This window comes from Rutilus rutilus (genome assembly GCF_951802725.1).
Source record: "Rutilus rutilus genome assembly, chromosome: 24".
Taxonomy (NCBI): domain Eukaryota; kingdom Metazoa; phylum Chordata; class Actinopteri; order Cypriniformes; family Leuciscidae; genus Rutilus; species Rutilus rutilus.
In genome coordinates this window covers 7,076,115-7,098,485 of record NC_140228.1, presented here as the reverse complement: position 1 = coordinate 7,098,485, position 22,371 = coordinate 7,076,115, and the positions used below count along the sequence as shown (strand labels likewise).

The 22,371-nt window shown below is 36.2% G+C and overlaps 2 protein-coding genes across 3 annotated transcripts in view; one reads left to right on the top strand and one right to left on the bottom strand.

Moving 5' to 3' along the window:
• The first annotated feature begins 1,212 nt into the window (after nucleotides 1-1,212).
• On the top strand, nucleotides 1,213-10,446 carry rmc1 (regulator of MON1-CCZ1). The gene is made up of 20 exons (XM_084399602.1): nucleotides 1,213-1,399; nucleotides 1,915-1,991; nucleotides 2,393-2,477; nucleotides 2,575-2,631; nucleotides 3,257-3,343; nucleotides 3,438-3,578; nucleotides 4,488-4,591; nucleotides 4,693-4,782; nucleotides 4,890-4,995; nucleotides 5,834-5,942; nucleotides 6,092-6,136; nucleotides 6,220-6,273; nucleotides 6,352-6,480; nucleotides 7,536-7,642; nucleotides 7,735-7,854; nucleotides 7,995-8,072; nucleotides 9,253-9,357; nucleotides 9,465-9,533; nucleotides 9,712-9,937; nucleotides 10,052-10,446. Exons 1-20 carry the CDS (start codon nucleotides 1,301-1,303, stop codon nucleotides 10,129-10,131), a joined length of 1,968 nt encoding a protein of 655 aa, XP_084255728.1. The 5' UTR covers nucleotides 1,213-1,300; the 3' UTR covers nucleotides 10,132-10,446.
• A 973-nt stretch (nucleotides 10,447-11,419) lies between these two features.
• The window catches only part of LOC311284543 (melanoma receptor tyrosine-protein kinase), a 28,328-nt gene continuing 17,376 nt past the window's right edge, over nucleotides 11,420-22,371 (bottom strand). For both annotated transcript variants that reach the window (XM_084399597.1, XM_084399596.1), the window contains exons 14-27: nucleotides 21,440-21,530; nucleotides 20,924-21,081; nucleotides 20,515-20,553; nucleotides 20,147-20,288; nucleotides 19,947-20,069; nucleotides 19,648-19,746; nucleotides 19,380-19,565; nucleotides 18,238-18,393; nucleotides 18,036-18,111; nucleotides 17,082-17,228; nucleotides 16,591-16,688; nucleotides 15,545-15,712; nucleotides 15,363-15,432; nucleotides 11,420-13,336 (exon numbers count right to left, since the gene is read on the bottom strand). In XM_084399597.1, coding sequence (XP_084255723.1) covers nucleotides 13,038-13,336; nucleotides 15,363-15,432; nucleotides 15,545-15,712; nucleotides 16,591-16,688; nucleotides 17,082-17,228; nucleotides 18,036-18,111; nucleotides 18,238-18,393; nucleotides 19,380-19,565; nucleotides 19,648-19,746; nucleotides 19,947-20,069; nucleotides 20,147-20,288; nucleotides 20,515-20,553; nucleotides 20,924-21,081; nucleotides 21,440-21,530 — 1,852 coding nt within the window. In that variant the 3' untranslated portion in view covers nucleotides 11,420-13,037. The remainder of the gene's footprint in view (nucleotides 13,337-15,362; nucleotides 15,433-15,544; nucleotides 15,713-16,590; nucleotides 16,689-17,081; nucleotides 17,229-18,035; nucleotides 18,112-18,237; nucleotides 18,394-19,379; nucleotides 19,566-19,647; nucleotides 19,747-19,946; nucleotides 20,070-20,146; nucleotides 20,289-20,514; nucleotides 20,554-20,923; nucleotides 21,082-21,439; nucleotides 21,531-22,371) is intronic.

The following is a 22,371-nucleotide window of genomic DNA, read 5'->3' as shown; positions in this document are numbered from 1 at the left end:
GGAAAGAGAAAAAGAAAATTGAACAAAAATAACGTGCATTATTCTGTCAGATGCATATTTGTATTGTTTTAAATTCACCCAAAGATGGCTCTTCAGTAATAACAGGCACTTAATTTGGCAAAGTGTAGGCCTACATACACACTGAGAAGCCGTTTGATTGGATAAGTTCTCATAACCCCATATATCTTGTCTGTAAATATTGATAATTTCCAGAGAGCTTGTTCTATTAGCCTGCTTGCCTTCTTTCTCATCTATGTCCTCAGAGAGGAACGAAGAGGTTTTGGATATGTTCTCCGGTGTAGAGCTGATAGAGATGGACTGGAAACCTGCGTAATGATGATAATGATGATAGATGAGGAACGATGGATTGGGATCCACACACACACACACACACACACACACACACACAATGTATAGCCTTAGCCCATACAAATAAGTCAAGTATATACTTTTTATACAATACAGTAGCCTATATACTATATTCTGGGTGTTGTGGGACTCCCTTATCACAGTGGGCCCTGCATGGTCAATGTTGTGTATCACAGTCTCGAATTGAATCTCAGTCTCACCTGCTGAGCTGTTCTCCTCTAGAGAAACCTTCATGCTACCCTGAGCAAGTGGGCTCAGTGATGTCGTCTTATTGACAGTTTTACCTAAACTGTCCATTAGGGTGTTATTATGTCTGGCGTAGCCTAAAGCTGTAAAATATGAACACTCGCTTTCTCTCTCACTAATATGAAACTAGATTGACACTCGGATCTCTCCTTCAAATGTCTCTGTATTCCCCTTTTCTGTTATCTCAATTAATAATAAAAAACAAATAAAAAAAACTCGGATCTCTCTCTCTCTGTAGATTCGCGTCTTTCACTCAGGTGATTAGATTATCTGATCAACTGAGAGTTTGCCGGTGTGCGCTTTAAAATTATTAAATTATTAAAGTCGGTGCTGTCGTGTGATAAGTCCATGAAACGAAGAGCAGAGTGTATTTTTTAAAAGTTGAGCCGTTGAATTTGCTTAGCCTACATAAAAAGATACCAAATAAATATGGTTGTACTGTATGATAAAACGCCAAATAGGATTACGGCTCTGACAAATACATGAAACTTTGAAATAAAAAATAATAAAAAGCGTGTTATACTGTCTTATAAGTTTTACACGAGCAATTTAATTTACATATGACGTCACATGGCCGCTTGCTCGTCACATGACTGCCTCACGCTTGACGGACGCGGAAGTGGAAACACTAGCTAAAGTAAAAACACAACGCTGCGGATTAATAAAGGACTCTTTATTAAACGATATGAGTGACGAATATTATCTAGAGCTCAGTGAAAACCCCGTGCAGTTTGAGAACGCGTCGAGCGTCAACAATGTGTTTTTTGACGAGGCGAATAAACAGGTGAGAACACGTTTAATAATTTGAAGTGTAATAATTACATGACAGTATAAAGAGATATCAATGCTGTGTCGATAGGCAGCTTTCCTATGTTTTCCTTTGCAGTGTTCATCATATACTGAATATGAATTGATAATGCATAACTGGATTAGCCTTTTTAGTTTATGGATATACTAATATTTAGATTAATGTTAACTCTTTCACTGTAACTGTATTATGTGCAATAACTTTGTCATGCATTGTAGTCATCAGGTTTATTGTTTTATAAGTTAATAATACCATAGTCCTTTTGCATATACTTTGGTATTTGATATAATTATATACATGTATAAAAGTATTTACAATTTGCTTCAATTAATATCATGGTAATTCCATGGAACACATTTACAACACATTTTGGTATCAGGGTAAATGATCACATATGTGTAATTTACACTTATCACATAAGTGTATGTTAGTTATCTGTCATGATGAGTTATGCTTTATGAGTATAATAGTGCATGTTTGATGTGATGTAGGTGTTTGCTGTACGATCTGGTGGGGCCACAGGTGTTGTGGTTAAAGGACCAGATGACAAGAGCTCAGTGGCTTTCAGGTAAGTCAACTAGACTCTTCATTTTTCTATATTCTCATTTGCATGATTTTATTTTTTATTTTTTGTTGTTTTTATTTTTATTTTTGCTAATATTAAGTACAGTAATTGTTAATATTTGAATTAGCTGTTATTTTTATTTAGTTTATTTAGTTTTTATTATTTCTATATAGCTTTAATACATTTTTATTTCAGTTTTAATAATTCATAATTTATTTAGTTTGCTTAAACTGAAATTTATTTCAGTTGTCAAAGCAACATTTCTCATTTTCTTTTAAGTTTTTCCTCTAATATTTATATTTTATTTTATTTTATATCAGCTTTATTTTCGTTACTATTTGCAATAGTTTTAGTTAACTATAACAGCACTAGAAATGATCCTTAAATTGTGTTTTGTTTGACAGAATGGATGACAAAGGAGAGGTGAAGTGCATCAAATTCTCATTGGGGAACAAAATCTTAGCGGTGCAGCGCACTACAAAATCAGTTGTGAGTATCATTCATTGGTGGTTACTGTCGCAATAAATGCATCTATTGTTTGCAGGTTCCCTTTAACAGAATTTCTTTCTTTCCTTTTTTTTTTTAGGATTTCATAAACTTTATTCCTGACTATCCACACTTGGAATTCTCCCATGAGTGCAAGGTATATCCCTAAACAAACAAAGATTGACGTTAACAAGTGCTGTTTTCATTTGCTTTCTTTCTTTATTTATATATGTATTTATTTATGTATATACAGTACCGTTCAAAAGTTTGGGATCACTGTTTAAAAAAGAAAATAAATTAATACTTTTATTCAGCAAGGATGCATTAAATTGATCAAAAGTGACATTTTTAATGTTACAAAATATTTCTATTTAAAAAAAAATACTGTGTTTTTGAACTTTCTATTCATCAAAGAATCCTGAAAAAAAAAAAGTATCATGATTTCAGGAAAAAATATTAAGCAGCACATTGTTTTAAACGTTGATAGTAATATGAAATGTTTCTTGAGCTCCAAATCAGCATATTAGAATGATTTCTGAAGGATCAGAATTCAGCTTGGCATCACAGCAATAAATTACATTTTAAAAGCTATTAAATAATTTAATTTAATAATGTTAAATTGTTCAAATATTTCACAAAATAACTGTTTTTCTGTTGTTTTGATCAAATAAATGCAGCCTTGGTAAAACTTCTTTCAAAAACATTTAAAAATCTAACCGGCGCTGACCAGACATTTTGAATACATAATACATATTTTTGCTATTTTCATTTACCATCCTCAGACCAAGAATGCCAGTATTCTCGGGTTTTGTTGGACCAACTGGAATGAGATTGTATTCGTCACTGACCAGGGAATAGAATTCTATCAGGTGAGGTGACGCCTTACATCAAATCAGTAAATTAACTGAAGTATTTCTTGTAACAAAGTAAGTCATACAGAATCCCTGTTTTTCCTCTGTTCAGGTGCTGCCTGATAAACGAACCCTGAAGCTCTTAAAGAGCCAGAGCATCAATGTGAACTGGTACATGTATTGCCCAGAGACGGCCGTTCTTCTCCTTTCCACCACCGTACAGGGCAATGTGCTGCAGCCATTTGCTTTCAAAGTGAGTTTGGTCTCTTTTTGTTTATTGTTATTTTCAAGCATGAAGAGTTTTGCATCTGCAGATTTGAACCACAAGAGGGCAACAGTAAAACAGATTGACTTCAGTTGTACCCAAACTGTATAAAGTGTTTCTCAGTAACTTTAGGGCTTTCACACTTGAAATAGTTAATCCTGGGTCATTCTTTGGGTTATCTTGCTTCACGTTTTACTTGTTTGTAATTTACCCTGGGTTAACAATTAATCCTGGATATTCATAAGCTGCTGTTTCACACTATACACTGCTATAGTGTATACTACTATACTATCTTTTATTTGCGGTGTCATTGATTGGATGAACAGAACACAGAACCTGTTTAGGCTCTGCGCATCCTCATATTATATTGCTGACTGTACTATCATGTTTAGGGCTTTTCGGACTATAAAGGTAATAATAAAATGTTACCTTCTTCCTTCCATTTGTTGAGTTTTCTGTCATTATTTGACCTTTTCCCCCTCAAACGCTGAAACGACTGTTTATATACAACATCATTCATTCATGTTTCCAAGCACGTGTATATGAGGCATGCGATTGGTTGGCTGTTGCTAAGCGTCTAGCTAACATTCTAACACCGCATCGTTTTACACTGTACAATTTTGCCAATGCAATGTGGGGGCAACAGCGCAAAAATAGTGCTAACCTCACTCCAAAGCAAGTAAAAGCTATGCTAACCCTGCTTTTAACCGATGCTAACCCTGTTCCTTTACCCGGGGTTAAAAGCAGGGTTTAGAATGGCGATAACCTGGGGTTAAACGCAGTGTGAAAAGCCCCTTTGAGTTTCTAAACGCAGTGTGAAAAGCCCCTTTGAGTTTCTGATACTGGATTGTTATATCATAAAACTTGCTTCTCTACTCTTAACATGATTTTCTTTAGAGTGCGACCATGTCAAAGATGTCCAAGTTTGAAATTGAGCTGCCAGCCGTTCCCAAACCAGCCAAGCTCAGCCTCTCTGAACGTGACATCGCTGTGGCCACAATGTGTGTATGAGCACTTGAGCCAACAATTGACATGTTGGATTATGAACTAAAATGCAATAATGCATGAAGCCCAGTGGTCACACTCTTTCTCTCAACTGTAGTTATGATCAGCTGTATGTGATGTACCTGAAGCATCACTCCAGAACCACTAACAGTCCTGGAGCAGAGGTGGTCCTCTATCATCTGCCAAGGTCACAATGAGCTAAACAATATTACTGGCCTTCTTTTTTTCCATGTTCAGATCTGTATTTAAGCATTTTTGTTTTTCTAACCTGTTCCTGCTTTGTTTTAATTGTAGAGAAGGCACCTGTAAGAAGACTCATGTGCTCAAACTGAACACCACGGGCAAGTTTGCACTGAACGTGGTGGATAATCTAGTTGTGGTGCACCATCAGAGCTCACAGGTGAGTTTGACAAGTGCACAATCTTTAATCAGATGATATTAAAGTGCCCCATTATGCTTTTTCTGACATTACCTTTCATGGAGTGTGTAATATAGCTGTTTGTGAATGTAAAGGGTCTGCAAAGTTTATTGTCTGAACTGCCTGAAACGAGTCGTCGGTAATTCTAGTCTTACTTCCTGTATGAACCAATTCAGGTTTGTAACAAATTAGCATAATGTCAGCGTATGGTCTTAAATTGAAACTGTAAAACCGACGCCATCTTTACTGTTCGTATCACTGTGTATCAAGTGCTGAGGGAGATCCAGAGCTGAAATTCAGAAATGCTAATAGGCGTTTAGATAACGAAACATGCTATAAGTGGTCGACCAATCACAACTGACTGTGCCATCTGACCAATCGGAGCAGAGTAGGCTCTTGGAAAGGAGGGGTTTAAAGAGACCAAATTCAGACACTGTGAGAAAACAGGTAATGCTGCAGTGTATATTATGAGAAAATTGAAGTGTTTTTTTTTTTTTTTTTACCTTGGATGCATGTGAATCTATTGTAGGAGACTCCAAAACAAAATTAGAAACCTTTAAAATAATATAATGGGGCACTTTAACCCATTATACTGTACATAATGACCTTGTCACTAACAATGTGCTTTGCTTTGCTAATCCTCTGGTATTCAACCAATACAAATAAGTAAAAAATCTCTAATATCTGCCAAGATTGTAATGATGTATTGTGTTTCCCTAATAAATATGTAAAAGTACTACATAACCTTATTAGCAAACCTGCATAAAATTAAGAGCTGATCTGTTCTGTACCTTGTTTGTAATGTCTTTCTGCATTTCAGACTTCACTCATTTATGATATAAAACTAAGGGAATTAGATGGCAATGTAAATGTGCATCAGCCTGTGCTTCCTGCGCGATCCATCAACCCCTTCAAGATCCCTCTCACAGGTGAGGAGAGTTTCAGCAAGACACTTAATTCATTTTCAAAGCGACACCTCACTTTCAGTGATTAACTATATCACTATTCCAAGCTTTACCTATTTGGTTTCTTCTCTGAAAGTGTAAAGAAGGTAATTTCTCTTTCCACACCCTTACAGGACCTGCGGCCGCTCCAAGTCAGGCCCCTGTGCCCTGCGAACTTTGTATCCTTGCGGGCGAACTGTCAACTGAAACTGAAATGCACAATACCATATTTACCTTCTCAAATTTTTCCTTAACATTCAAGATTCATCTTCCTGGAGTGTTTTTCAACCAGATATCATCATCAGTGCTAGCGAAGGTACTTTACTAAACAGTGCACAAATCAAATCAAAACTATGTTGTGATTGAGAGTAATGATATGTTCTCTGTGCGTCAGGATATCTGTGGTACCTCCAGGTGAAGCTCCAGCCCACGCTGAATCTCCTCCAGGATAAAGGCAAACTCATGGACTTCCTGTTGCGGAGGCGAGACTGCAAAATGGTCATCTTGTCTGTATGCTCACAAAGTAAGCATCAGACCACTGTAGTAAAAATACCTTATAATAGTTATTTAAAGGCACACCGTGTAACTTTTCAACCTTCATAATATATTTCCAAGACCCTTGTGATGGTACATCGACTTACAATAGGTTGAATGACACATCTGCCATAGCCTGACGGGGTCTGTATCGCTTTTACTGGCACTATGTAACTTCGGGGTTCGGGTAGTAACCCGAGCACAAGAAGAACTACAAAATTCGACTGCTTTACGGCATACGTCACTTCCCCCACCACTTCCTCAAATCTGGACGTGAGAGGCCAACCAGCGTTTGTTTTCGGCTTTCGTGCGTATGTTTTTGTCATGGGGGCTGTTTACACCTGGCCACTTCATGCGTTTTCTCAGATCGGATAGCTATCCGATCGTGAAAAGACCAGGTGTAAATGCCCTCCGAAACGCATTCGAGACGGATTTGAATCCCATCGCTCAAACCACTTCAGGAGGAGGTCTGAGACGCATTCCAGACGAAACTGAACAAGTGTAAATGCATCTGGTTGTTGAAACCACATATGTAAATTGTACTCCTCCCAAAAATGCAAAAAAAATAAATAAATAAACGCGTGAAAGCGTGTTATAGGCTATGTAATGTAATAGCCAGATATGATGACGCTACTGGAACACGCATCACCGCAGATGAGAAGCTGAGCATCTATTCATTAAGCCAACGTGCAAACTATCGCAAATCAAAGTGAAAGTAAGTCGCAGACGCTTAACACACAATCATCATCATTAAAAGTAAAGAAATGAAATGATCGTATTTACGACAGTGCAAGTATTCCACAGCGACTCTAGGGGTCGCTGTTTGACAAAAACACAATTTCTACACAGTGTGCCTTTAAGAATAAATTGTTTTAAAGTGAAACCTTAAAAAGTGACAACTTTAACATGCTATATAAAAATATCTGTGAGGTATTTTGAGCTAAAACTTCACATACACACTCTGGGGACTTCAGAGATTTATTTTACATCTTGTGAAAAGGAGATTATACCACCCCTTTGATAAATGCATGTCTTGGTCTTCAGTGCTTATAGGTGGCGATAAAGGGAACCTTTCTGTGGTGGCTACAGTGTTTGATAAACTCAACCAAGTGTACAAAGAATACCTGGATGCAGAGCAAGCGTACACTGCGGTCAGTATATTCCATGTATGTATGTTTGACTGTGGTGTTCATAGAAAATGTAATTTTTTTGTAAAAATGGCCTGTTTTTTCTCTCTCCTCAGGCTATGGAGTCAGGGCCCAGCCGCTCCAGCACTTCTCATAAAAGGCCTGTCCGGACACAGGCTGTGATAGACCAGTCAGACATGTACACACACGTGCTGTCGGACTTCACCGAGAAGAAGGTAAACGAGGATTGTATTTCGTTTCAGAAGGCAATTGTGTGCACTTTTTCTTTAGTTCTGTAGGTCTCAAAAATCTCAGTCTAAAGGAAAGCTAATGTTGTGATAATGTTCTAATGCTCTAAATTGTCTTCTTTGAACAGGACGTGAAGCATAAATTCATCATCGCCGTTCTCATGGAGTACATTCGCTCCCTTAACCAGTGTCAAATCCCCGTTCAGGTATAAACAACACAATGATAAATCACTTTTTTACCTAGTAATATCTCAATTCAGACTACAAGCTATAAATCTTGAATGGATCTGTTACATGTAAACATTGCTAAACATTAATCGTAGCTAGTAGTTTCATACAGTATGTTGGTGTGTCACTCGGAACCATTCATTTCATTTATAAGCTCTGGTATAACTGTTAGTTGTATCTCCGGTTCACCTTAAACTGACCCTCAGGTGTTTGTTGGATGTTTTGCTAGGCGTTGCAGTTGCTTAGACACATTCTGCCTTGAACTTCTTCAGTAACTGATAATCTTTGCTGTGGCCTCCAGCGTTACGCATAACCCTTCAACATCTTTTATATTGGGGGCGTTCCATAAATACACTATGCCTTTGAACATAATATGAATGACTATTACTGTCATTTGGAGAAACTTGGAGACACAAACCGCAGGTTCAGCCCCTTTGGAACAAATTGGGTTTCGGTGCAATAACTGAACATAGCTTAAGGCTTAACTTTTTTTATGAGCATTTTAGACTTTATTTGTAGGACAGTGGAGGGAGCAAAAAAGTTGTGGGAGAGAGAGGCTTTACTATTACTAACAGTTTTTGTTCATTAAAATAAAGCTGAAATAAAATCTAAGTATTAGATGAAAAAAACTTCAATGAACATTAGAAAAGTATCAACTAAATAAAACAAGTTTAAGTACTAAAATTACTCAAAATTAAATAAAATAAATAAAAAGCTAAATAGAAATTTTAACTTATAAATGACAAAAGCACATTATTAAAACAACTTCAAATTTAAAGTGATAATGTAAAAATAAAAGCTAATACAAAATAAGAAATACTAGTAGTATATAAATAATACTCAAATAAACACTGTTCACTTTCCTTAATGCATTACATGTGAGCAATTATATTTTGACCATTAATATTGTGTTTTTAATTCAAAATAATATAGTATAATAAGGCTTAGAATTCATATATAAACCTTTTTAAAAGCTTTTAAAATTACTAAGCTTGATTTTCTTTTTATCTATTTGGGTTGGATATGTTTGGATATGCTTAAATTTGCGTTATTTAATAAAGAATCATAATTGAGTCAAATTGCCTTGTTGTCACAGCAAGATTCGAGTGTGTCGTGTGTGTAATATACAGTGACTCTTTCTTTATCTTTCGTTTCCAGCACTATTTGTATGAGCTGGTTATCAAAACTCTGGTCCAGCACAATCTTTTCTACATGCTGCACCAGTTTCTCCAGTATCACGTCCTGAGCGACTCCAAACCACTGGTGAGGTTTCCATGTTCCAAACTCAATGTCTTAAATTAGTGTTCTTAAATATGCTTCAATAATGGCTTCTCATTGATGTTGCTGGCTCACGTGTTCTGCTTTTCTAGGCCTGTCTGCTGCTGTCTCTGGAGAGCACGTATCCTCCTGCTCACCAGCTTTCTCTGGACATGCTCAAGGTACGGAAACCACTTTATACTCGCATGCATGTTCAGTTTAGATGATTTAAAGTGTACGTTTCTTTTAGTTTTCCCCCCTCTGTTTGGCCTAAAACACTGTTCGCGGTCATCCAGTTTGAATCAAGCTTCATTTTGGCTTTCTCTGAGCGATTGACGTGTGTTTTTGTGTGCATCACAGAGGCTGTCCACCGCTAATGATGAGATTGTGGAAGTTCTTCTGTCCAAGCAGCAGGTTTTAGCCGCTCTGCGCTTCATTCGAAGCGTCGGCGGCCACGACAACGTCTCCGCTCGTAAGTTTCTGGACGCTGCGCGGCAAACAAACAACACAATGTTGTTCTACACCATCTTCCGCTTCTTCGAGCAGAGGAACATGCGATTACGTGGTAATCCTGGTTTTAACCAAGGTAGGTGGTTTTGATGAATGACTGATGCGTGCTCACGAAATGGGGCTAAACTTGATTAGAGCAGAAATATCAGCACATGATTGGAATTCGTTTGACATCATCTTCCTGTTCCAGGAGAGCACTGTGAGGAGCACGTTGTCTTCTTTAAGGAAACGTTTGGGGAGAACGCTTTGATGAAACAAGCCACGGCGTGAAGGACCACGGTAAAAAACGATGGTTTAACCAGAAGGAATCTGCAATGAAAACCATCCGTATGATGCTCATACAAACACTAGAGCGAGTCTAGTGTTAAAAGAGACTTTAAAAAGTCTTTTCTATGCATGTTTGCCATGAAGTACAGATGGGTTTAGGAGGATAACACTGTAACAGATTGGTTTCAATGGAGAGTTACTAAAATCGCCATGTTGCAAGATTCAACTTAATCTGTATGTGAAGCTTGATCATGTAAATATTTGAAAAAGAAATGTCTAGCTTTTACAGTATATATAATAAATATATGTTAATAGTGACTCTTTGTTCATTTTATTTGCTTTTTGAGATTTTACTGGTCAATCAATTGTTTTAGGTTTAACATTTTTGCTATGATGATGATGATGATGATAATCTACGGAAATGATTCCACCTACAGATCTTTGGGATTTGTAATTAGTATCTTATCTGCCCTACCTGTGGAGTTGCCATTGCATTCTGTCTACACAGACTTCCTCTGGCAATCAGTGTTTTAATGCACTTAAAATAACTGAATTGAGCCCACATCACAAGACTTCATTATCACATTTCAACACAATTTAATTTAATAACACTGAGATGTAACAAAGTGTCCATACAGATTGAAACCACGTTGATGTTGCTAAATTTCTAAAACGATTGACATTCACAGGTGCATAATGCAGTAGATCTGCACAGATCTCATGAAGATTGAGCTACATGAATTATGTTTACATACTAAAATGATGCAGATGTTTTTGTGGGATCTCGCAGTGGATGCAGGTTTGAAGTTGAATCACTTTCACACTCAAACTTGCATTAAGACATTTAGACATTCTACTAACTATAAGTAACTTTGCAACTACATGTCAACTTATTCTACTAACCCTTATAGTCTCCTACTCTAATTAGAGTTAGTTGACGTAGTTGCAAAGTTACTTCTAGTTAGTAGAAGAATGTCTAAAGTGGACTATCAAGTGTAACAAAAATGTATTCAGCGTTTTCTGAACATTTCCTGCCATTTAAAATGTAGTGGGTGTTTCCAACAAATTGTAAGTAAAGCTTAATTCAATATTGATGGGACCCTGCAGAGTTAAAATATCATAATGGCCTGTTTTTTTCCCCCTGAAATGTAAAAGTAGATTGTCTGATAAGTGCACACTTGTGAGAATGTGTCTCAGGGGACAGAAAACAAGCAGTCTGATTTGTTAACTCAGCTGTTTAAAGCAGAATGAAAAACATCAAAAAGCCTTTTAGCCCTTCAGCATTTCTTTCAATTAATATTAAGTGTTTTTCTTTAAGGCCCAATTGTTAAATTATTCAAACCAAATGTAGATGGTCAGTTGAAATATTAATTTGAGAGTCCATTAAGTACAGTCCAGGGTTCAAGGGTCCTTAATTGAGAGGGTAGCATTTATGTACATATGCATCGTGTCTGTGAATTTTACTTGTGGACATAATTACATATTTCTTAACTGTTTAAAGCGTATGTTATATTTACAAGCTTTTCTGTTGTTACTCAGACAGTTCTGGTTCTGGGATTTTCACACTGTGCTTGAATATTTCAAAGAATTATGAATATTTGTATTGTTTCAGAAGTCAACATGATGTTCACACTATTCATTCCTCACATCATTGTGCACAAATCATTTGTGCAGTTTATTCTTAATAAAAACATGCCTGTTTTTGTAATATTTCATAAAAATTTGACCAAATTGGCTCTGCCTCGAAAACAACTTTCCTTTTCAGCCGACGTCTGACTAACCTTTTCCTTTCCAGTCATCAAGAGATCCTCCTTTCCAACCTTCTGACTCAATTCTGGTATGTAACGCCCAATTTTTCACAATCAATGACAGTATAATGAGTTTCTGCCACACATTTTTGCTCGTTTAATATCCTGTGTTATTCAATATTTACACTACCATTCAAAAGTTTGGGGACGGTTCGATTTTTTTTTCTCTTCTGCTCACTAAGGTTGCATTTATCTGATCAAAAATACAGTAAAAACTGTAATATTGTGAAATATTATTACAATTTAAAATAACTTTTCTATTTATATATTGTATATTAAAAAATTCAATTTTGAATATACTAGTTACTCCAGTCATCAGTGTCACATTCAATCATTCTAATATGCTGATTAAGAAACATTTCTTGTTATTATCAATGTTTAAAACAGATTGAAAATCAGGAAACTGATACGTTTGCTTAAGATTCTTTAATGAATGTTAAAAAACACACTTTTGTAACATCATAAATGTCTTTACTGTCACATTTGATCAATTTGATCAATTTAATGTTTTTAATTATCTTAAAAATAATTTCTTTAAAAAAAATCGTACTGACGCCACACTTTTGAATGATAGTGTATATCTCAGAAGTAAAATGGGGGTTGCGAGCACCATTTCATGTTGATATTCGTTAACTGACAGCAATTAAAACCGGTCGTGTGCTTTTCACACTCTCAACTTGTCCAATCCATGTTATTTAGCTAGTTTAATGTTAACCCAGCGTTTACAAATACTACCCAGGGTTAATTACTAAATCACATTAAAAATGACAACAGTTAAACAATATGAAGTGTTAAAAGCTGATTTGGGTTCAATAAATTAAGTAATGCTACATCAGACGGCAACATTCATCAAAAGCATTAATTACTCACATTCTAGAGAAATACTGAAATGTGCTCTAGCTTGACATTCAACACATTACTCACAGTCTCATACATTCTTCCTTTCGAGAAGAAGTTCATTACGGCAGTCGCCTTCAAGCATTTCCGGACGTCCTCACAGCGACGTGGCTCGCTGATGTTCTCTAGCTGCAATACTAACACATGTTTGTGTGTGACTCCCAGAAGTTCAGGCAGTGCAATTCATGTTTTCGTCCCGTTTATCTAACGTACGTGAGACTGCATGGCTTTGCTAAGTCCCAGGTAGTGTAAGTTCACGGTTGCAGGAAGGAAAAGGACGTCGCTGGTGGAAGAGGGTAGGAAGTTCTGCTGGTAGTCGGGGTTATCGAGACTGGCACACGGGGATCGTGGTAGAGTAGAGCAGGACGTGTTCAGGTACTCCGGACCCTCGGGTTTACAGCCGTACGTGTCTACGTATCCGTTTTCTGTCTGTCTACGGGCCGGACCCTCGTAGTTTGGGTTGATCATATTGCTTGCTATAGTCACGTCCTGGTTCATGTACTCTGTGGGGAAAGAGAAGATGAAATGTGCCGATGAAACAACAATATTAATTGCATATATAGTGGAGCGGCTAAGTGATATAATCGTTCAGTTTATGATACAAGCGTGAAAATTGGCATGAGCAGTCTCCATGGGTCACTTGACAAGAAAATTGTCCGAGCCACTTGAAATTTCAAGATTTTTCATTTTTCAAGTTGGCCGACACCTTAGTGGAGCAGTTAAGTGATATAGTGGTTTATTTGGTGATACAAGCATGAAAATTGGCATGAGCAGTCTCTGATGGTCACTAGACAATAAGCCACCCACAGCTACTTGAAATTTCAAGATGGCGGCCATTTTTCAAGATGGCCACCACCTTAGTGGAGCAATTAGGTTCATGGCAATTTTCATGCTTGTATCACCAACTAAATGATTTCTTAAAGGACAATTCCGGTATTTAACACTTTGAGTCTATTTTGTAGTTTGTTTTGGATGAACAAGAGTGGTGGACAAAGAAATTTTGACAATGGTTCCTGTCGCGACTTTTTGACTATTTTAGAATTGCCCATGACCACTTTAGAATGGGAGTCTATGGCCATGCACAAACATGTCCTTAAAACAACCCTTAACGTTCGTTTTCAAAACTGTGCAACTCACCGAGTGGTTAGTGGTGTTCGTTGATGTTCCAAAACAAGTAGCGTAGCGAAATACAGTTTCTGTCGTGTTTTATTTGGCATTTTGTCAAATCCATTGATTTCCGTTGGAGGACTCATTGCTCGTTGATATTACTGCGCTACCGGAAACGGAAAGGATGCTGTTTACATTTGATTGTAGTCTTTTAGGTCTTTTCGCTCGGTTCTCTGTCTCTCAGAAGGCTAGCGTGAGCAGAACAACGGAAGTTGAGGAAGAGCGGAAGTTTATACGCGGTTGTGAGGTATCTGAAAAAATAGTTCCACTATAGAAAAATAAACGGATTGAAATCATACATTGCGCCGATATACACCACTAACCACTCGGTGAGTTGCACAGTTTTGAAAACGAACGTTAAGGGTTGTTTTAAGGACATGTTTGTGCATGGCCATAGACTCCTATTCTAAAGTGGTCATGGGCAATTCTAAAATAGTCAAAAAGTCGCGACAGGAACCATTGTCAAAATTTCTTTGTCCACCACTCTTGTTCATCCAAAACAAACTACAAAATAGACTCAAAGTGTTAAATACCGGAATTGTCCTTTAAGCCTAATTGCTCCACTAAGGTGGTGGCCATCTTGAAAAATGGCCACCATCTTTAAATTTCAAGTAACTGTAGGTGGCTTATTGTCAAGTGACCCACAGAGACTGCTCATGCCAATTTTCACGCTTGTATCACCAAATAAACCACTATATCACTTAACTGCTCCACTAAGGTGTCGGCCATCTTGAAAAATGGCCGCCATCTTGAAATTTCAAGTGGCTCGGACAATTTTCTTGTCAAGTGACCCATGGAGACTGCTCATGCCAATTTTCACGCTTGTATCATAAACTGAACGATTCTGCCAAACATAAGCACTTAGCCGCTCCACTAATAAAGGCAAAAATAAAATTATGAAATTAGAACTTTAATTGCCTAATATATGGGACGATGACATAAACAATATTTGGTAAGTTGACATGGAGTGTGTGTAACCATCTATAGTATTCTTATTGTTAACAAAAACTTAAGCTACAAGTATTAAATTTGTAGTCGGTAACTGAAATAAAGTATAAAATATAAAAAATTAGGAAATAAATGTGAATTAAACTGAAAATTAGAAATGTTGCCTTGGCATTAAATGAAAAGTTGTAGTGAAAAAATTACTAAAAGAGATTTTTTTTTAAATTAAAGTTATATATAAATATATATAAGCCCAAAGTTACAATATTGAAATAAACACATCAAATATAATAAAAAAATTAATGAATACTATTAATTAATACAACTTTTATCTATATTCTCTCAGTTTGGTTTCATAAATCATTTTTAAAGCTTATTAAATAACATGACAAGCATAAGAGTAATTCAACATAATACCTGGCAGCATAAGGTCTTTATGCGTGGGGTCCGTAATGTAGCGTAACATCACACCATTCGTATAGTTGTCCTTAAAACAATACACAAAATATGAATGAGTCATCTTGCATCATGTCTAATGAAGGGTAATTGCCTTATATAGAAAATGATGCATTGTCCAGGTGTAAGACAGAGATACTGACGGCTGGATTGTGATTCTCAGACACTGGTTGTGTCGACTGGTTGAATAATCTTTTGTTGGGCAGCAGGTATTCCTCTGCATCTACCACATCATCCATATCCTCTGTGCTGATCCACAACCGGAAGAACTTGGAATCCGTCGGGCTGGGCAGGTATGTGGGATCATCTCCCTGGGTCAAATGGAAAATTAATAGCAACAAAAACTGCTTAATGATCAATCTTCTTATGTGAATTAATTTATTTCTTCTTATGTGAATTTTTTTTTTATATATATATTTACACTTTAAAAATTCAGTTAAAAATTATTTTAAATATAAAAATATCAATTATAAAAAATAATAAAAAAAAAGGCAAAAATTGGTAATTGATAAAACTTTGTTTCTTTTGTGAAGTAATTTTTAACATTTAAACTTTGTCACAAGCATTTAAAAAAATATATAATTATAAGGATAAAACAATAATTGGCAAAAACTGGCTAATGATAAACTGTTTCTTATGTGAATTTTTTTTTAAAATATTTAAACTTAAAATTCAGTTCAAATTTATTTTAAATATAAAAAATTTAAATTATTGAAAAAAACTATAATTTGCAAATACTGGTTAATAAACCATTTTTATATATTTAAACTTATAATTAAGTAAAAAATTATAACAAAGAGTTTAAATAATCGTAATTATTGGGAATTTTTTTTCCAAAAATTGGTTAATGATAAGACTTTTATGCGAATTCATTTAATATATATTTAAACTTTTCAAATTTAGTTTAAAAGTCTCATAAATATTTTAAATCATTTATCATAATTATTGAAAATATAATAATCATAAAGTCAAGAAAATATGTATTGCTGTTTTTTCAGAAACTGTATATTACTGTTTACAATACATAGAAAACCTATTAAATAAATTTCATTTTAATATAATTTTCTTGCATTTTTATTTTTTGTACGTTTTGTGCCTTTATTAAATTGCAAAAATAGTCAGTTAAATATGATTTTATTTTAATTTTTCATTCCCAGGAGGAAAGCACAGATCTTTTTGTGAAAACTACCTGAACGACAAGGTAGCGAGACGGATCTCGGGCCATTTTTGAAAACTCTGCCACAAGTTCGCGGAAGGGAGGTCTGCTGTCAGCGTCAATCATCCAACCTAGATGTAGATATAAATGTGTGTTCTTTCATGTCAACTGACCTTCAAATGCTGTTACATATTATGCAATTATGTTACATACAAATCATGTTCTTCTGAAATGTTAATATTTGGGTTAATTTCAATAGTCCACTTTCAACATTGCACTAACTATTAGTAACTTTGCAACTACATGTCAACTGACTCTCATTAGAGTATCAGCAAGACTGTAAGGGTTAGTAGAATAAGTTGACATGTAGTTGCAAAGTTACTTATAGTTAGTAGAATGTCTAAAGTGGATCATCGAAATAAGGTGTTACCTATATTTGTAATGTCTATGACAGGATTTTTCAATACTTGTATTTAAAGCTTCCATATGACATTCTGAATTATGATTGCAACATTAGCACTCACATTTGACCATGATCATATACACGTCTATAGTGCAGATGGACGGCTGCGGTAAACGCTCTCCCTTCTCCAGAATATCTGCAATCTCTCTGGCTGGGATTCCATCATATGGTTTGGATCCAAATGTCATTAACTCCCAGACAGTGACCCCTGAAGAGGACAGGTAAATATATCAATAAACACTTTACAATATAGTTGAATTTGTTAATGCATTGGATATTAAAGGGATATTTTACCGCTGGAAAGATGAATGTGTATTTAAATTTGGGTCATTTATGTAGTAGAAATGTGAAATTATTTTAGAAGTTGCTGCCTTCTAGACTGAGAAAAGACAGAAAATGTATTTTTGGCTCATGTGGATGAAAGACAACAACTCCCAGAATGCACTTGCTTCGCTTCCCTACGAGGCCACTCCCAAGCCACGCCTACCGGTTACAGAGGGCAGTATCGGAAGAACTAGGCTACTAGTTGACTCGAAACTGAAAAGACGCCGTTTTATCGTGAGATCCCCCTATGGGCGGGTTGAAAACATGCGGAACGAGCTCCTCCTACTGGCTGGAGTCTCTAGAATCTGGCCAAAAAATGATGATTTTTTGAGTCATCTGAGCTTTTTCTCCAGACACACAATTCAGAAATCTCTCGTCTCAGGGGGGACATGAGGTTTAACGTAGTGTAGTTCGTGATAGCTAATGCATTAGCTATTTGCAAAGTGTTCCCAAAAACACGACAGTTTTAGTGGCTATCGGGTAAAAACTGAATTAGCATTAATATTTGAATTGTGGAACCCCTGTATGTTGACTTTTGCATTGATTTATACCATTTTGCCCATGATCTATGGAAGCTTGTTTCTGCCACAGAATAAAAAAAGATAATTGTGACTTTTTATCTCACAATTCTGACTTGAGAATAATAATGAATGCAGCTCGTATTGTATAATATGTAGAGATAAGCACGAACCGTAACTCCAGACATCACTTTGATGAGTGTAAGTCCAGTGACGAATCGACTCAAGAGCCATCCACTTTATAGGCACCTAAAACATTTCAATTAATACTTTCTTGTAAATATCAACACACATATACACATGGAAATGCATTTCAGTTTACATGCGGTATTGTTTTCCCGCTGTGAATCGGTGGATTGTTCATGCATGACCTACTTTCCCTCCATCAGCGTGGTATTCCTTCTCGTCTGAACCCAGGAGTCTGGCCAGGCCAAAATCAGTGATCTTCACATGGTTAGGAGTCTTCACCAGCACATTCCTGGCCGCTAAATCACGATGGACCAGGTGACGTTCCTCCAAGTAGGTCATTCCCTGTTGAGAAGGGTCAAAATGTTTTTGAAATTCCAAAGATGTCAATCAATGCTGTGTGCGTCCAATCAGCTGATTCCCAGACACTTTCAGAATCACTAGTTTGCTGTTTTCAAGAGGAAATGCAGGGAATTTATTTATGAGAGTGTTGTGAGCGCAGGACCTTTTAGTTTAGTTATTTATAAATAATTTTCAACACATAAATATTTATTTATGCACTTGGTATATGTACGAGGTTTATGCAAGATTTATTCACTATTGTTTTTGTTTGAGGTCAGTAAAACATTTTTTTTAAAGAAATGAACACTTTTATTCAGCAAGGACGCATTAAATGATCAAAAGTGACGGTAAAGACATTTATCATGTAAATAGAGATTTCTATTTCACACAATTGCTGTTCTTTTGAACTTTATACTCACCCAAGAATCCTGAAAAAAGTATCACAGTTTCTACACAATTATTAAGCAGCACAACTTTTTTCATCATTGATAGTAATCAGCAATGTTTCTTGAGCACAGTAGAATGATTTCTGAAGGATCATGTGACACTGAAGACTGGAGTAATGATGCTGAAAATTCAGCTTTGCATCACAAGAGTAAATTATATTTTATTAGTTATTTTAAATTGTGATAATATTTCAAAATATTCATGTTTTTACTATATTTTTTATCAAATAAATGCAGTATTGGTGCAGCATAAGAGACTTGCAAACTTTTAAAACACCCTAAAATAACGGTATATGTAACGGTAATGTGCCTAGAATACAAATAATATATATACAGAGTAAATATATAGAGCAAACAGAATTATGCATCTTGGAATTACTTTCTAGACTTTAAATAACTATTTCACACATGTATTTCACACAAATATGTTTCTATCCTGGTTAAATTGAATGGTTGTTACATTAACAATTGCAGTGATTATATTTTTGTATATTGAGGGTAAACAGCTGACATACAGAAGGACACACACAACTTTAAACTCACCTTGGCGATCTGCACGCACCAGTTTAACAGAGTTTGCGAGCCGATATTATCCTTATTCTCCCGTACGTAATCCAGCAGGCAGCCGAAAGACATAATCTGGGTTATGAGCTGGACGTTGGACGTGAGGCATATTCCCAACAGACGACACACGTGTGGATGATCCACACCGGCCATCACATATGCCTCCTGAAACATCAAAACATACGTTTTAAATGCAAGGTTATTAGGGACAATTGTTAATCATTAGTAAACATGGCACGATACCCACATCCAAGATCTCTTTGTTGGCTTTGGGAGATGCGACCTCTCTCAAAACTTTGATAGCAACAGGAATTTTCACACCCTCACCCTCTGGAATCCACAATCCCTAGGAGGAAAAACATGTAAGACTTTGGAAATGTTTCTGTCATAACTTCTGTCATTTAAAACAGGAAATTCAGGAGAAAATGTAGTGTGTTTGTGAATATGGTCCATTTTGATGTCCTGTTGACTTGAAATGTTTCAGATACACATTTAATACATCAAAGCTTTATTAGGCTGGAGTGTGTTTTTTATTCATAAACGTACCTTAAAGACTGTGCCAAATGCTCCAGACCCGAGGACTTTTATTTTCTTCAGTTCTGTTTCCTTTAGGATGCGAAGGAGAGCCTGGTTGGGAGCTTCACCACTGGGAGTCAACGGTTCCACCAACTGCAGAATCATGTAAATATGGTTAGATTGGGGTTTCAATCAAGTTGTTTAATCTGTTATACACTTTTGGGGCTTGCCTCTCTCTCCTGAAGGAGGCGCCGCAGAGTTCTCTTTCGTCTGATGTGTCGTCGGCGGAAGATGACGAAGATGAAAAGGATGAGGACCAGAATCATCAGCATGACTCCGACAATGCCAGCCGCCACTACAGGCATGTGAGAGCTAGAGAGAGCATATCAGATCATTTACCTTCATAAAACACATTTAAAATGAAGTCAGCAATTGAAACCGCATTTGCGACCCATTTTACTTGCATATTTTTGAGTGAAACTCTGATATTCAACAGGTAAAAACTAAATTTTACTCTTACTTTTACATATTTAGCATTTTATCTAATGACTTATGAACTTTATGTAGTCTAGTAACAACAACACATAAACTACTGTACCCTTTTGGTTCACAACCTTCCAGTCCTGGTCCACTGCACCTATAATAACATAAACATTTTAAAATTAGTGGTAGTCTTTATTTTGTGACCCCATAATTGTATTGTATTTCTGCTTGTTTAAACCAACTGGATTCTGTTAACCATAAACCAAAATATAAATAACAATACAAATCATTTATATTATTTAAATAATAATACGTATAATAATATTTTAATTCAATTTACTTTAATAATTATTATTAATACTCTACTATTGAATTATGTACTTTGTAATGTAATAAAATCTCAATGTTTATGGAAACACTGGAATAATTATAATATACCAGTTGTGTAAAAATAATAATAATAGGCTAATTGTTACTAAATAACTGTAATCATTATTATCTAATAAGGATTATCTTGTTCCTACCCTTGCGTGCAGTTAGGATGGCATGGCTGACACTGTCCGGTTTTGTCTGGGTACGTCCACACAAGTCGGTTATTAAGGCCTAGCACACCTTGAGCACACTGTGCGACGCAGTGCGACCCATCTTTGAAGTGAGCACATTCAGTGCACTGATCGGCTCCCTAGAAAGAGAGAAACAGAAAACCACATTCACATTGCAACCCTTTCATAGGTCTGACCTCTTATCATTATTAGTTTACACACAGATTTGGTCATTTTCTGAGGAAAATATGAGTGATGATTGTCCTAGTCTCGATGATAGATTTTTTTTGCCAGGATGAAATTGCAAGTTTGATTTATCAGAAAAGTAAAACTCCCCTCAACAAGCCGTGCGATTTTAGGTGTCACTCACTGATTATTTACACCATCAAGTTAGGTTTAGGGGTTTGCTTAGATCCCTAGTTTAGATCCCTAGCTAGTGTGAGCAAGCATCATTAATAATACAGTTTACATGGGCCTTGAAAGATACATACGACATACCGGCCCAGAGCAGCTTGATGTCCCGTTCAGAATCTTGCATTTAGGGTCACATTCCAAACACACGTTCTCTGAGATGAACTCTCGGGGGTCTCTGTAGAAACAGTGCAACAGTCGGTTTCCGGTAAGTAAAAAAACAATACAAATAGATTTTTAACAATAACTCATAAGCCTTTAAAGACAGACCTTTCACAAGTTCACAGTTCCATATAATCAGATAAAGTAAAGGTTATGAATATTTGGCGTGCTGACGAGGGGAGGGCTCCGAGCTCGGAATATGGCCCGAACCCAGAGTTATTCCCCCCTATCCCAGGTTGGGACAGGAATAGTTAGAAGTGAGGAGATGGCGTGTTGGAGGGATGCTGGAAAACTGTTGTGGAACAGGTAAGCCTCTTATTGCGCTAATTAATTGAATGTGCTCCTCCAGTGTTTTTTGTTGAAGCCATTATTTCAACTTATTTTTAAATAATGATTAACAGCTGAACTTGTGGTGAAAAACTATATTACCCATGATGCTGTACAGAAAATTCCACCAATCAGAGAGTTTCTGCAAGCAAATAGCACCAAAAGAGCTTGCAGAAAATGGGAACTGCCATGAACCGCAGAAAAGTACATAATCATACATAATAATTGTCTTGGTTCATGTTCTCAAAATGCTTTAACAAAGACTTTTATCAAATGCCTATGGAAAAATAGAAAGGAAAAAATACTTCCGGCGTTGTTGGCGAGCACTAATGCACTATTAACCCACGAAGGAACATGCAAACCCATAGATCTGATATTATGCATATTAAATTTAATTTAACAATGAATAGACTTTCTACTTTTTTTAATCATAAGAAAACAACTTATCAATAGTCAATATTTAATTTGTAAATGAGCAGCATTTGTGCAAAAAAACTCAGGGAGATGTTAAATGAGCTAAATGTTGGACA

Coding starts and splice junctions, on each gene's coding strand:
- rmc1 (XM_084399602.1), top strand. CDS start 1,301: ATGAGTGACGAATATTATCTAGAGCTCAGTGAAAACCCCGTGCAGTTT. Junction 4,996..5,833: donor TGCACCATCAGAGCTCACAG/GTGAGTTTGACA, acceptor TCTGCATTTCAG/ACTTCACTCATTTATGATAT. Junction 5,943..6,091: donor CTTCAAGATCCCTCTCACAG/GTGAGGAGAGTT, acceptor ACACCCTTACAG/GACCTGCGGCCGCTCCAAGT.